This window comes from Lagopus muta, chromosome 8 (assembly GCF_023343835.1).
Source record: "Lagopus muta isolate bLagMut1 chromosome 8, bLagMut1 primary, whole genome shotgun sequence".
Taxonomy (NCBI): domain Eukaryota; kingdom Metazoa; phylum Chordata; class Aves; order Galliformes; family Phasianidae; genus Lagopus; species Lagopus muta.
The window spans coordinates 4048858-4064765 of record NC_064440.1 but is presented as its reverse complement, the minus strand read 5'-3'; the positions used below and the strand labels follow the sequence as shown (position 1 = coordinate 4064765).

The window sequence follows — 15908 nt, the reverse complement described above, 5'->3', positions numbered from 1 at the left end:
AATATTCTACAAAATTTCCAGATGCTGCTGGAAACCAAACTTTGTTGTATTTCTGGTGGGACTTCTCATCTACCTCTTTATATGCTCTTTGAGGTGTGTGTAAGGTAATACTATTTATATATTGGTCTTGAAAGTGTGACTCCTTCAGTCTGAAACAATGATTTTCTGAGAATGAAGACGGTGGATTTTTTTGTGCAGAAACTCACCTTGGTTCTGATTTTACAGCTGCAGTCCGTGGAGACATGATTGTCTAAGCCCCTATATTGCAGCTATGAGCCACAATGCAGCCTAGATAGAATATTGTCTGCTTTGACACCACTATTTTGCCTGTTTCCCCAGCAGCTGCTTGTATGGAAAGAAGAAAAAGGAAGATCTGTGCAAGGCAGGAGTTGCATTTTCTATTGTTCCCTGTAGCTGAGTATTTCCATGTAGACCAGCAGGAGAGGAGCAGGAGCTGCATGGCCTTCCAAACTGTTGTGCCATGCCTTTTGTGCTTGTATGTGTGACAGCAGGGCTGTCATTTTTAAGCATTACTTTTCTTTCACGATGTTCTGACACAGATTTTTGTTTGTTGAAGCTCACTAGTTCTTGTAACTGGATGAGGGCACAGAGCTATTAAACCAGTCAAACAAACCCTGTTTCTTTATGTGGGCTATCAGATGCAGAACTTCTGGAAAGCTTTCTGTTCAGGGCATAATAAAGCAAATTTTGTATTTTTGAAAGTAAGAGTTGATAAATTAGTCATAAAGTTTGCCTTGGGCCTTAACTTTTGTTTCTTGAGGCATGATACCACGTTCTATATGACTTTTCCTTGTGCATCCTTGTTGCATGTCTTCAGATTTGCTTAGAAAAGCAAATGTTTTTTGTGTATGTATGTAAATTAATTTATGTAGATGTGTAGAAATCTTTAATAACAGACAGACATCTTTAATTTCCTCAAAGTAGTAATGTTACACTACGTGTTCAAGAACCCAGTTTTAAAATGTGTACCAACAATATCTGCCTGATATCAATGCTTCAGTCCAAAGATGTTTGGTAACAACAGCAGACTTGAGTCATAAAGTTAAAAGAAAAAAATAATTATTATGTAAGTCATTATTAACTTCAGAAATGGCCTTAATCATCTTCACCTTTTCTATTTTCTGTTGCAATGCATTACCATTTTAATGATTTTAAATCATTACAGGTTTTTGGTCAAACTACAATGAAAGCATTGAGAAGAAAATCTATTCTGCTTACTGGTTACTTGGAATACCTGATAAATCATCACTACAGTGAGGATAAAGCAAATCCTGAGAAGCCCTTTGTAAAAATCATCACACCACCTCAGATTGAAGAGAGAGGATGCCAACTCACATTAACTTTTTCTCTTCCCATAAAGTCTGTGTTTGAGGAGCTGGAGAAGAGAGGAGTAGCTGTGAGTAAATCAAAATTCAACTTCTTGTTCATTGCATTTTGAGCACATGCCCTGTGAAAATAATCATTTGTCTTTTATTCCTGGGTAATCTTCTGTAAGGCCAAGAAAGTCTTGAAATAATGAAAAGTGCTTATATAACTTCAATCTTTAGTTGTGCAAATGAGCAAGAAAGCAATGTTATTTTATAAATTATTTGATAATGTGCAGGCTGTCCTTTCTCTGTTGGTTAATTCTCACAATTCTGAGTGGCTTTACTGGTGCACAATGGTGTAGGTGTTATAGACTTTAAGCTGGTCCAAGTAGGACACTATGGACCAGTGGTGCCGTGTAACAGCATGGTTATCAGTCAGTGCTGCTCACAAAGAAGCAAAACTAAATTTAAGGCTACGCATTTCATGACTTAGAAGTACTGGGAGGAGAGGCTGATAGCCTAATGCCATATAAGTAATATATGAGTTTTATTTCTGCTGGTAACTCATGCTCCCAAAGGGCAACTCTACAGGTAAAATATGCTGCTGTTTTGGTGCTGCCAGGGAATTCCAGGAACTGCAGCTTTTAAGAGGGCCTTATGCTGTTGGCTTGTCTTTGCGATGCAATTATATGCTTCAAATATAAGAGGCTATTCTGTTCAGCAAAATGTTCAAATTCACAGAGAGGGGAAGAAAATTACTGTATGCCCTGTAACATTACTTGTGTCTTTAGTTCAAGACAGTCTATCTTACTGGAAGGGATGTTTCTTTTTTGTGGCAGCTTTTTAGTCACCTGTATGCTTCCTCAGCCATGGGTTACTGTGAGGTGGTAAGGTTGACCTCAGCATAAATTACAGGGCTGCATAGCCAATTAGAGCCCCTATTGGCACTGCTGTCCCAAGCCTTTAATCCTTTCCTTTTGGCCACACACCATTCTTCTCGCTCTGCTCCTCACAGTAATGCTCCTCCAAACAGTTTCTTGGATGTTCCTAAATTTTCACTTATGTCTGCACAGATACCCTTCTTCCTTGGTGTAACTCTTAAAAATACAGTCTGATAAAATAAATACAAAGCGACCTGAATTTACTAAGCGTTCCCTTTCTGTTTTGCAGTGTGACATGCGAGAACCAAATGCTCTTCGTGTTGCCCCAGCTCCTCTCTACAATTCTTTCCAGGATGTGCACAGATTTATTGAAATCTTGGGATCTGCAATTACTTCTTCAAAACAAACAGCAAACAATACTGCACTATCGGGTTCTTATTGATGGCTCTGCCATATCTTTTAATCTACTTCTGACTAAGATGCATTTATCCCACTAAGCGGTTCCTTGCTTTGAGTAAGCGAAGCTATATCCCATGCAATTTGCAAAAAAAAAATGACTGTGCTTGAATAGTTATTTACAACAGCCCTAATATTATTAAAGCTCATTTTTCCACTTTGCTTTGACTTTGACTTCATGAATTAGTATGCTTTGTATATTTTAATGGGGCTTTTCATAAACACTTTATGTAGTCTTATTACACTGGCTTTGAGAAGCAGGGAAGAATCACTATCAACTAGAATAGGAATGAAAAAAACCCACCTTCTTTATTACAAAAATGATGCATAATAGAAAGTAGAAAATAATAGACCAATCGCTAACAGTTAAAAGATACAGTCCAATTTACATTTTTAATTTATCAATCCCATTTAAAATATGTGGTTTACTAGGAGAGTAAAAGTTAAACAATCAGTTGTTTAATAATTCTTAGCTGCTACATATTGACTTTTTCAAAGGACCTAAAAATTTGTTTAATTAATGATTTAATTGAAGAATTAAATTGCATTGTGGATACCTTCTTTTCTGTGATACAGTTGCCTAAAACAATGCATCTTTTATCTTTCTAGGTAGTCGTTTTGAAGTTGATAGGCTTGAGAAAGCTGAGAAGGATTTTACATTCATGTAACCTACTGTGAAGGGCTACAGGAGAACGTATTGAGGTTTTAACAAGGCTTATTTTGGATTAAAATAAATGAAAACTGGATTGTTTCAGCAAAAGCAGAGAGAAACCTCATTGTTTACTCACAGTGTGGCCCAAATATTTATAGAGATTTGCACTTGGCAGCTAAGAGCAGTGAAGAAAAACTTCTTATATTTCACCAATGCTATACCCAGAACTGCTTTGAGAAATAAATAACACCTTGACCTGAATGGCAACTGAGTTCCAAAGTCTGTAGCTATTCTATATGCATCTTTTTCTTCAAGAATCTGTTAATCTGGAAACCTTTCTCTCTGACGGTTATTGCTTGGAAACGCTTGGAGAATTACTGTTAGTAGTACTACTTATTCCACTTCAAGAGTGAGAATGGATTTGTGGGGGAGAAGTGAGGACTACTCCAAACCACTTTGGCTCAAGAGCATTTCTTCTGTTCGAACTATTTGCATAATTGAGCATCTCTCAGTGCATGCTGGGGCTTCTGCAAATGAGAAACCTTTATAGTGGATGCCAACACTGTAAAAGTACCCCAAAAAGGGTAGTTTTAAAAAATCTGCCTGAATAAGACCTTTTTCGTCATCTGTTATGTGAAAAGGAAAGCTGAAAGAACAGCAAATAAAGAATTTGCTGGTACTGTTAGCACCTGTGAGAAGTAAGAAGAGCTCCTTTTGCATTAATATTGTTTTAAAGAGCAGCACTTGGGCAGCTCTGGCTCACTCAAGAGGTTCTGATTGCATTGACGTCATCTATTCTGAAGTCAGCCAAAGCTGTGCCATTGTATTGCAGACCAAGTATCTGAGTTTCAGTGGCTGGGGTTTTATTTTTATATGTACATCTGCAGCACAGCTACTTTCATCTGTCAGTGAGATGACCTTAGAAAAGAACCATTTTCCATAAAGTTGATGAGGGAAAGCATCAAGTATAAAACCGTGATGGGCCACAATAGCAAAAGGTGGTTTATTTCACTGCCAGTAAGTTCAAAGCACTTGTGCAACTGGATTATTCTCTCTTAAGTCTTCACTGTAAAGTTAAGCAAGCTTAATAGAAATCCACACCGAGTCATACTACGTCGTACCTTATTTTGATTTCAGCTGGACATATGCTGTGAGGAAGCAAAGCACGTCCAAATAGCATCTAGGAATCAAGTTAGTAGAATCCTTCTTGGAATTTATGAAGAGAACAATGGTGAGGTTTTGTCCTTGCAGAGCAGTTCGGTATCTGTGTTAAATTCGCTCTCTGTGAAAGAAACTTCTTGCACTGGGGACTGTAAAAAGTGAATTTTGTAAGGTTGGTAAAGTACTTGTAAGGTTGGTAAAGTACTTCCTGAATTTGTACAGTTAAGTTAGTGGTTATTAGTATTTTGCCTTTTAGTGTCACTTCAGGGTACAGATACAGGTATTGACTTTATTTACAAGCACTTACATTTCATTTGAGGGATGACTTTCAGTAGGTCAACTTATCTGAGTAACTTTCTCTTTTATCTATGAATAGTGAAGATAAATATAAAGCAATGAAGGTAAGCATCAGATTCCTTGCTTGTATAGACATCAGCTATTCATTTTTAAAATTTGCATGAGTTGAGGGGTCTGAAACAAAATTAACACGTGAGCTTTACATATACACATTCTTTCCTGATTTCTTGTAAAAGTTTACAAAATGAATAATACTGAAAGTTAACATTAGGTGTCAGTATTTTACATATTATTTAGTGAGAGAGTATCAAGTGAAAGAGCTTCTGTACAAAAAAATAAAAAAAGGAATATTACAGTCTGCTTTTTGAAATGCTTTAAGTTATCACAGTTAAAGTAATATCGGGAATAATTATGTGTGAAATAATTAATTGTATATGCCCCAAATGCTTTCTGGTACTTACTTCTCTAATTTAAAATTCAGCATTAAGTACTACTGTTTTCTAATTGTGGTAGTATTGAGTTCTTGGGTTGTCTGAAGAAATCACATTTACGTTTTTCAGATTACACTGCAACATGTGAGTGTACGTAGGCACAGAAAATTGATACTCAGGTAGGAAATGCTTATAAAATGAGGAGAATTGTGAATAAGCAGGTCCTTGTTTGTATGTGATCTTTCTTTGTGCACCAATTCAATACTGTCCAGATCACTTAAGTCAATTGTAAATGCTGAAAAAATAGGGAAAAATACTGTAGGGTCGATTGGCGCCTTCTTTTCCTCCCACTACTTTACTAAAGCAAGACTAGGGAGAAGACAAGGTAGAAAACGATGGTTTTGTTTCCCAAAAGAACAATGCAATCTGAGTGAAGAAAAAGGTATGCTGTGCATTTTTTTTTTTCATCTGAGGCTTGTTCCATGGTTCAGAATGAGACCATATGAAGAGAATGAAGATGTAAAATACTGGGATTCCTTGTTCTGACCACTGCAAAGTCCATCTTGCTTTCACTTTATCAGCAGGGTATCAAGCAAGAAGGAGGATTAGACAGTGAAGCAAGGAGAAAAAAAGTGAGAAAAAGAAACCAAGCCCCTAGTTTGGCTTTGTAATATGTTAAGTTCTTGGGAAAAAAAAAAAATAGTGAAACAAGATGTTTAAGCTATGTTACTGCTGTGTTCCCAGTTGGTTTTAAAAGGAACAGGGAGCCCCGGAAAAGATTCCTCTTGTGCTAAATGGCAAGGAGTGTGAATGTGCAGACACCAAAGCAGTGGCAGCAGTTGGATGAAGAGATGGCCAAGGTAGGAATGCTATTTCGTATATCCACTTGTAAAGCCCACTTTTATTTGCAGATCCAATCAACATATCTCAACCTGACTTATTTCAGACTGAGCTGACCTATGCAGAGTCCCTTAAATTCTCAGTAGGTTGCCATTTGAACCTCTGGGCATGCCAAGTAATGAAAATACATTTCTGAAAATCTAGTCAGTCTTTATGACCATCTGAGAGACAGTTTTGCATCATAAGCTTAAACTTTTGTCAATATTTGTGAAATATGTTTAGAAAGCTTATTCAGAAATGAATAAGTTATAGATCAGCAATTTATACTTCTTTATATTCCAAGTTTTTATTACCTAAACTTACTCTGCTAAGCATCATTTTATGCTTCTAGTTAAATATAAGTGAGAATTGATTGGGGCATTTCTCAATGGAGTTCTATCTTTATTTCATCATAATTGCTTCATATTTGAATAATGACAGATGAACTACTTCATTCAATTGCAGTTTTAAGGCTTTGAAGTCACAATAGCAGCAAAGGATTTAAATCCTGAAGCTGTTATTATGGCAGAGAAGACATCAGGGAAAAAAGGAAACTTATGGTGGTATAATTTTCTAGACAGAAAAATACTTCTGCAGTTGCACTACTTTTTTTTTTCTTTTACTTTTTTCCCCAGACACTTTGTCAACATAAAGATGATTCACAAAACATCAATGACATGAAATGGCTGAAACTTCTAGAAAAACAAATGGCATCTATCCACCCTGGAAGAAGACGTTAGAAATGCTAAATGAGAGCTCACACTGTAAGTAAACTTCTGTAGATATTTTGCTTTGGAGCCTGATACAAAATCATTTAAAATTCCAGACAGTTGCAGTACAGTATCTCACCAATAAAGAGTGCATTAGATCTTTTTTCTCTCTGACATTTACATCTAGTCCTGAATACGTGTTAATACTCTAAGGTATGAATTTCAAAGTTCCCTTTATCTTTGTGTACAGTTTTAAGCAATTAATCAAATGATTAAAAAAGCTCTATGAATGAAATGCAAATTTTAAGTAAATGCTCAGAAAGTTGCTGTGTTATAATTTGTGAGGGGGTGTGGGGTCCCTTTTCAACTGCAGAAGTTTTTTTCTTAAAAAAAAAATCTTCTATTTTATTGAAAGATTTTAAAGAGATTGTCAAATTGTTAAAACATGACCAAGTTTTATATCCATGATAGTTCTTTCTCCTAAGAGGCTCAATCAAAGTGGAAGAGGAACAGATTTTAGTTTTTTCTTACTTTTATTTAATACATTTGAAATAACTCCCGCGTGGGGCAAGATTATACAGGGTTCTGAAATAATCATGGGGCCACACAGCTCTGTAAATGTGCTATCTGAAATGAAAACAAGTGGCAGTCTTATCACCATGCCAGGTATAAAAACAAAGATCTGTATGGAAACTTTCCCAATTCAAAGATCTGTATGAAAACTTTCCCAATTCCTGCATATAACAGAGAGCATTCTGAATGAAAGAAAGCATCTTAGAATCGGAGATACTGCACGTGGAAAAGAATTGTGTCTTCTGGGATGCCACCCACCTGGAGGAGCATAGCATGTGTAGATACTCATCTAGGCAGTAGCCTGGCTCATGGGCTCCCCTACTGTAATATAAAGCAAGCTCCCTGATGCTGGAGAGACTGTCCTGAGTGGTGTAGGTGTTTGTGGTTGTAGAGTATGAATCAAACTTCCTGGATACAGCTTGCATCTCTGCCACCAAGGAGGGAGTACAAAGCAGTGAGATTCTTGCAAGGAGGGCTGATTTCTGCAAAGCTTGCAGCGATGCTCAGCACAGGATGCCAAGAACAGGCAGCTGTGAAAAAGTCATTAATGAATCTCAGCAGAAATGTGCTGCCATGTTCTTCTTTTTGCAGTGAATTAGGTCCAGCGTACTGACACTGTGTTTCTTCTTAATGAGTGCTTTATTTGAAGCTGCACTTGGGAGGTGAAAGGAAGTTGGAAGAAATACCAATCTTTCAGGTAGGGCATAGAAGCATTTTTAGTGTCTTAGTTGAAAGTTTATGTAAAAAATGTTCAGATGCTCTTGTGTACAGTATCAAATTTAAAGTTTGAGAAATGTGGTCATTAATTCTGCTTATTTTTCCCTTTTTAGAATAATGCTTTGCAACTGTGAAGCTTTAAAAGAAATGAGTGCACATTTGCAAAGATGCTTCTATCTTTTCCTGAACTGATACTTCCTATGGAAAGAAATGAGGTGAAGATTTCCTCAGAGAAAATGTCTATACATGGATGTCCATTTTCAACTACTTCTGAGTTAACTGCCTCTGAAAGGGTTATATCCACATCTGAGCTGGAAAAATGGCTTTGATGCAGAAGCAATAAAATATACAAGGGGCAAGGCTCTTTGGTTCTGTGTAGAGAAAGACAAAGGAGAACTTCAGCTTTAAAAGGCCCCTGTAAGATGGCTCATCAGGTACAATAACAGCACCAGCAGTGGTATTCCAAGCTCTGCCCCCAGGAGTTGCCATTCCTGTTAGACTGCCTAATTTTAAAAACACAGCTTTCAATACTTTTCATGATGCTTCTGTTCTTCTACAAGGTCCAAATATGTCAGTAAGCTTTTCTGTTTCTTGACTTTGGGTTTGAGTTTCAGATAGATTAAAGTCCTTATAAAAACAACCATTAATAACATATGGCTTTTTATAAGAGGCTAACCTAAAAGTTTGTTGGTACTCAACTGGGAAAGAGGCTTCAGCCACTAGAAGGAAGGGAGGAAATTGAAGGAATAGCTCACCATGATCAGAACCAAAGCACTGCTTAGATCTCTAGAACAGCCCAGTCAAAGCAAGTATTGAGAAAACATCCCTAGCACACCCTGACAAGATAAGACCTAGTGCCTACCAGAGCAAAAAGAAGTAGTAAAGAACGAGTATTGGAGACATCTCTTGCTAAGAAGAACTCGCGGGTGGGGGAGCATGACTGCAGGAGGGGAGCCCAATATATTCCACTTACATTTGCCTGAAGGAAGTAAGTTCATATTTTTGTCCAATTTTAAAAATATAACGTGATAACGTATGACTGTAATTGTGTAGAGTGATGGTGGGTAAGGACAGGCAGGTAAGCCATGAGCTGCAGCTTGGAGGGGTGCCTGAGTGTAAAAGAGACATTGAAACCAGGCAGAACTGACAAAGGAAAAAAGCTGCTCTTTTTGAGCTGTGTGGCACCACCAGAACAACTGATTCATTAACAAAAATGTGTCCACATAGTTAATCACGAGACTATGATCAGGGTGATCAGAGGAATCTATGGGAGCTTCTGAATCAGCTATACTCATCAGAGCAGGGCAAGAACATAGACATAACTTTCACTGCTAAATTTCAGGTAACTGCTAGTGTGGGGTAGTGGCTAACCCTGCTGTAACTTGGTTTCTTCTGTTGGTGATGCAGCCCTTCAGGGTGCTTCGTTTCTTTTCCGCCCAGAAGGGAACCTCAGGTCACAGCCTGGTTTCTGCATTTCACCATCCTGCTATCAAGAGATGTGTTAAGGAGCATTTTTAGATATCAGTCTTTGTTGTTCGGGCTTCCTCTTTTCCTACATCACGTGCTGCTTAACATACAGTTGTGCAGAAGTGGTTTATTATGATATATGTATTTGTTGTGTACAGTGACATGCTCAAAATACTGGTATTTGACTCAGATTGATCTGAAAATCCCATTCATTGTCATCATTTATGACTTCCTGCTTGAACATAGTACATGGGTAATTTAATGTACCTAATTGTAATCTGAGCTCCATGCGTTGTTGAATGAACATGAGCTTGACGAGGTAAATTCCTTCTGGATCAATGCAGGAGTGACAGGTGAACTAAATTTGGAAGAAATGACTCAACTTCTCAAATTAACCAACAAGGTGTAGATTATTTTTCTGTTTCAGATATGGATAAAGAATAAAGTAATGGTTTATTTTTAAAAGATCTGAAATGCTGTAGAAGTATGGAAGAAGCATATGACTGCTTCATTTTCATTAGTATTTTTATTTTATTCAAACTTTCTTCCTTTGAATGAATATTAAAACTGAAGTGATAAAATAAGGGGGAAAAAAACTGTGAATCATAAAAATTATACGCTGAAGTCTGTTATCTTGACATTTTTCTGAATGAATATTGAAATGCCTAGCAGAACTGGTCTTTAAGTTCCTCCATCAGTAAACAGACCCAGACTTACTTGAAAAAAAAATCTTTTTTTATTTAGTTATGAAAAGCATGCTCTTAATTATAATGATGTTCATGAAGTCTAATGCTTTGCAAGACTGCTATTTTCAATTCAAAGGCTCTTCAAAATCATCTGAAAAAAAAACCCACACAAAATACCTCATAATCTACAGTAAATCTATCCTAAAAATATTAGAAAGTGACTGAAATATGTACTAATTGAATGCATTTAATATATATACACTTCTACATGTATGTATATATGTGTTCTTTCTCAGAGAATAGCAAGATTTGTTTGTCTTCCATTTTTTTAAATGTTTAGAGAACATTTAAGAGGAATTTTAACATGATGAAATCAAACTTTCAATGAAAGCAGTGTCGTTAACTCTGATATAAGACATCAGTTTTTCAGGGCTATACATTTTTTTGAACATAGATAGCATTTTGTCTCTGAAGAGAAGATATTTGATGAGTTTTAGGCTTTAAAGTTTCTGGCTGGAAAAATTAGTCCAGAATCTCATCCTGTAGGATGGGAAAAAAAAAAACCAAAAAAAAAACATTCACTCTTCAGGAAAAAAATGATGTATTTTTCTAATTCTCTTGTGTACCTTTCTTTCAGCTGTTTACATTGGAAGAGGTTCAACAGCTATGAATTTAGGGACTTATGCTGCTAGTCCTTTAGACTTATCTGTTCATTGACCAAAAAACTGAGGAGAAAAAGAACACCTTAGAATATAATGATAAGGAAATGTATACGTAAGATGATGCGTAAGAGACATTGCTGAGTAATTCTAATCTATTTAATTTAATATACTGAACATAGTGATTTGTGTGAAATTACGTTACCCCTGTTATATGTCAAATCTGTTCAGAACAGCTGCTTTGCATTTCATATATCATAATGGCATAGACTGTAGAGTTCCAATGTTTAATTTTTTTTTGCATCATGGTCATACTTCAGCTATGCAAGCTTATTCATTGTTGAAATAGGGCTGGTGCCTCCATCACCCACTTGCTGCTGAAGGTCATCTAAGGGTTCTGAGCTGAGGATACATGAGGAATGAGTAGCCCTCGTTAAAAAGGAAGGATAAACCAGGATTAAGAATTCTTGCAGGGAATATTTTTCCTAACAGGCCTAACATTCAGTGCTGTTTTACTCAGAAGAACTGGGAAAGCTCAAGACGATCGAAGCTTGATATAAAGGTAATTAACTGATTGTAATTAACTGAATCTTCACCAACACAGGACTTAGAGCAGAGATGTGGTTATGTTCATGTTGGTTGGCCAAGTATTGGGGACTGCTGACTGCAGTGTCACATCTAATGTCTTAAACTCTCAGTTTCCTAAACTCAGAATGCTACTGAAATCTGAAAAATTGCTCCCTAGACCTAAAAACCCCATTTTTTTTTTCTGGACAGTTATTGGCATTGATAGTTGGCCATACTGGGCACCAGTGCTAGCATCAATTTGTACCTCTGACTTTATCACAGGTCCAAGGATTAAGATATTGCCATACAAAGTGCATGACTCATTTGTCCTTTTACGGTCTGCAATGGTGTAATGTAAAAGTACCATTTTGGCAGTTGGGTCTTGTAGCACTTTTAGCATTTGGAAGCCAAACGCTCCAGAAAATGCATTTACACTGCATTTAAAGCTTGCATGTAACTAAATCTTGTCAGAGAAAGTCTTTACATAATGCATCAACATATGCTTGTGTTTCTTTTTTAGTACAGTCTAGCTATATAATGGATTGGAGTGGCTTTTCTAAGTTATTTGAAATACTCATAGGCTAAGCTTGCCTTTAAAATAGCGTCCAGATTCCTAAAACACCTGGGAAAGAGAGAAATGACAAGCTTGGATTTCTGTAGAACTTTCTTACCTAGTAGTTCTCTTCCTTTTTCTTCCCTTTTCTTTCAGCAGTGAAAAGCTTGTATGTTATGAAAATAAAATGTTCCTAATTTTTGCTGTAAGGCAAAATCTTTACCTGGAAGTAAAAGTGCAGAGAATTCTATCCTAAATTTCTCTGCTGCTTTGTAAAGTATACATGTTTTCATTGCCTTAGCAGCTGAGCTATTAGGAGATGACTTAACATAAGATTGTTTTTCTCCTAAAATTTGAATGCTTTGGGTTTTAGACCTTGAGTCACAGTGCATATTTTCTCTTGATATAGCCAGCATTAAGCATGTGGAGAAGCTCTTAGGATCTATTTTCTACCACCTGTGATAATTAAAAAAAAAAAAAAAATGTTTTGCACTTAGGCTGCTAGTTTTCTAGTGAGTTTTGCTCATTTATTTGTTTTTCCAATGGACTGTAAAGTTTTGGAACTTCATTCATTTTCATTTCCAACAATTATCATCAGGAAGAAGTGATTGCATGCAATGCATAGTTCTTCCAGGATTGTCCTTGATTACTGCCCACATGCATAGTGTATCTTATAGCTTGACCTACCCTCTGAATTAGATTTTCTGCTAGAGGAGGTTGTCTGCTCTACGAGCCATACTATCAACCTCCTGTCAGTCACTCCAAAAGAGTAAAGATTGAGCAAAACAAGAAGAAAAATAAGTCAAATTTTCTCTCTCAGATGGCTATTGGTCCAGGGCTAGTCTTGGATGCCTGTTCAAGAACCTGATGAAACTTCTAATACTCGTTGCATTTATGACATGATGGGCATTCAGGGCAGCCTCAGTCAGCACTAAGTTTTAAAACGTTGTTTTAGCCTTAGTCTCTGTGTTCTCAGTTATGAGATATGGAAATCTGGACGTTCACCAGCTTGATGACATATCTCATAAGCAATGATGCCATGAGTTGCTGAAATAGAGATGAGAAATCAGAGCTCCAGAAGTGATTCTCTGTCTCTTTCTTTGCACAGTTAACGCACATAGACCAACCTACGGACCAAAAATATGCTCCAGGTAATACCTCTGTAATTTCCATTTCCTGATTAATTTTACTTTAGTGAGCTCTTAGATTTCTCTAAATGGATTTTTGCACTTTCAACTTATTTTCAGTTTTCCAGAGATCACACAGGAAGCTTGTGCTGCATAAGTTTCAGCAGTATGCAAAGCTGCCATCTTTTTATAGAATTTTGTCACTGCTGACATACTGTCAAATGGATGTGAAGGAAATCAGAGTATGCAACTTGACTTAAAATGTTAGGTGTACAGTGAAAGACATTTTCATGAAAAATGTCATGTCCTTAGTAATCTAGGTTTTCGACAAGGTAACTTAGCCAAGTTCTGCTGTGGTATTTTACACATTTACTGATGGTCGCTTCAAATCTAAGTGATGAAGTTCTGTTGTCCACACTGTCCACTAATATTTACTAATAGTAAAAATGCCTTTGGTTTCATCTGAAGAAAGTGTTTAGAGATGTACAACTAAAGTAGATTTTTAAATTAGCGATTCCCAGAAATTTGTTGAGCCATATAGCTTTTATAAAAATATAATCAATAAATTAATTCCAACAGAAGCTCCTTAAGCCTTAGCTTTTGTTAGTTTGCGGAGAAAACAGTGAACTGCTTTCTATCCTCACATCTGGAAGGAACAACCCATCATCACTCACACAAATTGTCTAATTTGATATTCCACAAGTCCATCTTCAAAACACATCCTTAAATTGCAGTGCCTACCAGAAACTGGTGGTTTAGAATTGTGAAGACCAGCTGGCATGCTATCACCTTCCTCTCCTGCCCATATGTGTGCGTTGCCTCCTGGAGCAGGAAGCAAGCAACTAGGGACAAGAACAGCATGGAGTTTGGTTTCATACAACATATGAAACAAGCATAACTGGATATTTAGCTGTAAGATAGAGGTTTTAGAAGTTAGCACAGAATCAGCAGTAATAACATAAGGGTCGCTCTGGAGCCTGATAGCTCCGTTTTTCCTTCAGCAGTGCAATGCTCCACCTGATTCCTTCTGATTTTCTGGGGGTCACTTGTGTTCCTTGTTTTCCATGTACTTCAGAAAATGCATGTTGCATTAAAGCAGTTCTTTATAGAAACTCTTCTTTTCTTGCTGCAATGGGAAATGGTCTGCCTGCAAATCAGGTTTTTCTTTGCTGCCTTGTAAAATCAGTTATTTTCCCTTTCTAGGTTGTTCTTAGCTCTACTCCAGTCTCAGTCCTAGCCTGATTCCCATCTCTGCCCTTTCTCTTAATTCTATTGTGAATGTTCATCTTTGCATCAAAACAAAACTTCAACTTTCAGAAGCATTTAACACATTGCTTTTCTATCAATATAAGAAAAATCATCTCAGCATGGGACGTTCGCCAGTGTGCTGATAGGAGATGGACAGCTGGGCAGCTGAGGATAACTTGCAGTTGTCTCTGGTTACCTGGACACTCAGTGTCTGCCTTTTGATTTTCGTGTAAGAGAAATATTGTCCCAACTTTTGTGAAGGTGACAAAATCAACTGTAGAAATCAGGGGAAAAAGTAGGAACAGTTGAGTGAGAAAGGTTGCTGAATGAGGCCTCTGAGAGGTGGAGGAAAGTTAAAATTCCAATGAAAATAACTGTGGGCTACATCCTGAAGCCTGCCCTGCTGATCTATCCTTCACTCTAGCCTTCTCACTCTCTTCCCACTGACGTTGACCTGGCAATACAGTATTCTGCCCAAATCCCACTGAGAGATAACTCACCCCAAATACTGGGGTGTTTTTCAGGATCTTCCACTGAGGTGCCCAGGGGTTTTATTGTTGGATGTCTGCACTGATGGAACACATCTTCTCAAGGAGCTCCACTGGCACTGTCAATGCCACAAAGCCATAAACGTGGACTTGATTTTCTCAAGTTGTATGGCAGATTGTTGTTTTACGATGGGAAACAACAAAAAAAAAACCCCAACCTCTAATTCTTGCAAAGCATCAACAGAGGGCTCTGCAGCCTGACTAGTCCTCATGCATGCACCACAGCTTCTGTGCCCTAACCAGGAACCCCTGCTCCTGCAGGGAAATGGGGTACTGGCTTTGTAAGCTGTGCTAGAAATACTGGGAAGATATTATTGTTCCTTTCTGAGCAAAAGGAAAGAAAAAGGGCTGTGTGATGTCCCTCTCTCAGGTTCCCCCTGCCCAATGGGGACAACATCGGTGTGAGCACTGCAGGAAGTGGAGCAGGGCAGCAGCTGTATGTTCCTGTGCTTCATTATGAAGAAGTGCTAAAATAGAAAATTAAAGAAACAGAAGTGTTTATCTGAGAGAACTTCAGTGGGAAACAGTTAAAGCTTGCTGTTGTTTACTAGCAGACTCTGATTGTCCAGAATTTGCTATATTATACATAATAAGTAACTGTGTGGAAGTGTCTTACTTAGCAAAGCCACATATCAAAGCAGCAAAGCGGATTTGTTGCCAGCTATTTGTTTCAGTACTCAAAGGGTTTCATTGAAAGTCTGAAAAGGGAAGTTGTCTTGAGGCTTAGATCTGTAATTCCTTTCAGCATTTCCTTTTAAACTTCATGTTTACCTTCTGCAAAAAATCTAATACCACCTGTTTGGTGCAAATTTAACAGATATTTTTCATACTTTAAAATTTGGCTTTTTCTCCAATCCGGAAAAGTTTTGCCCTAGACTAGGGTGAGATAGTTAGCTTCTGCTGTTGCAGGAAGTGGTTTGACTTAACTTTTTTTTCTAGCTTTCTTTCTATCTTTACAAGCTGAGAGA

The 15908-nt window shown here is 37.4% G+C and overlaps 1 protein-coding gene across 6 annotated transcripts in view; it reads left to right on the top strand.

Moving 5' to 3' along the window:
• KYNU (kynureninase) overlaps positions 1-13168 on the top strand; it is a 67950-nt gene extending 54782 nt beyond the window's left edge. For 5 of the 6 annotated variants that reach the window (XM_048952875.1, XM_048952877.1, XM_048952876.1 and 2 more), the window contains 2 exons: positions 1187-1417; positions 2499-2827. In XM_048952875.1, coding sequence (XP_048808832.1) covers positions 1187-1417; positions 2499-2651 — 384 coding nt within the window. In that variant the 3' untranslated portion in view covers positions 2652-2827. Of the gene's footprint in view, positions 1-1186; positions 1418-2498; positions 2828-3274; positions 4651-5950; positions 6067-6720; positions 6850-7959; positions 8066-8198; positions 11460-13125 lie in introns of those variants that run through there. The other variant, XR_007378522.1, reaches the window with a different exon arrangement.
• Positions 13169-15908: the final 2740 nt, after the last annotated feature.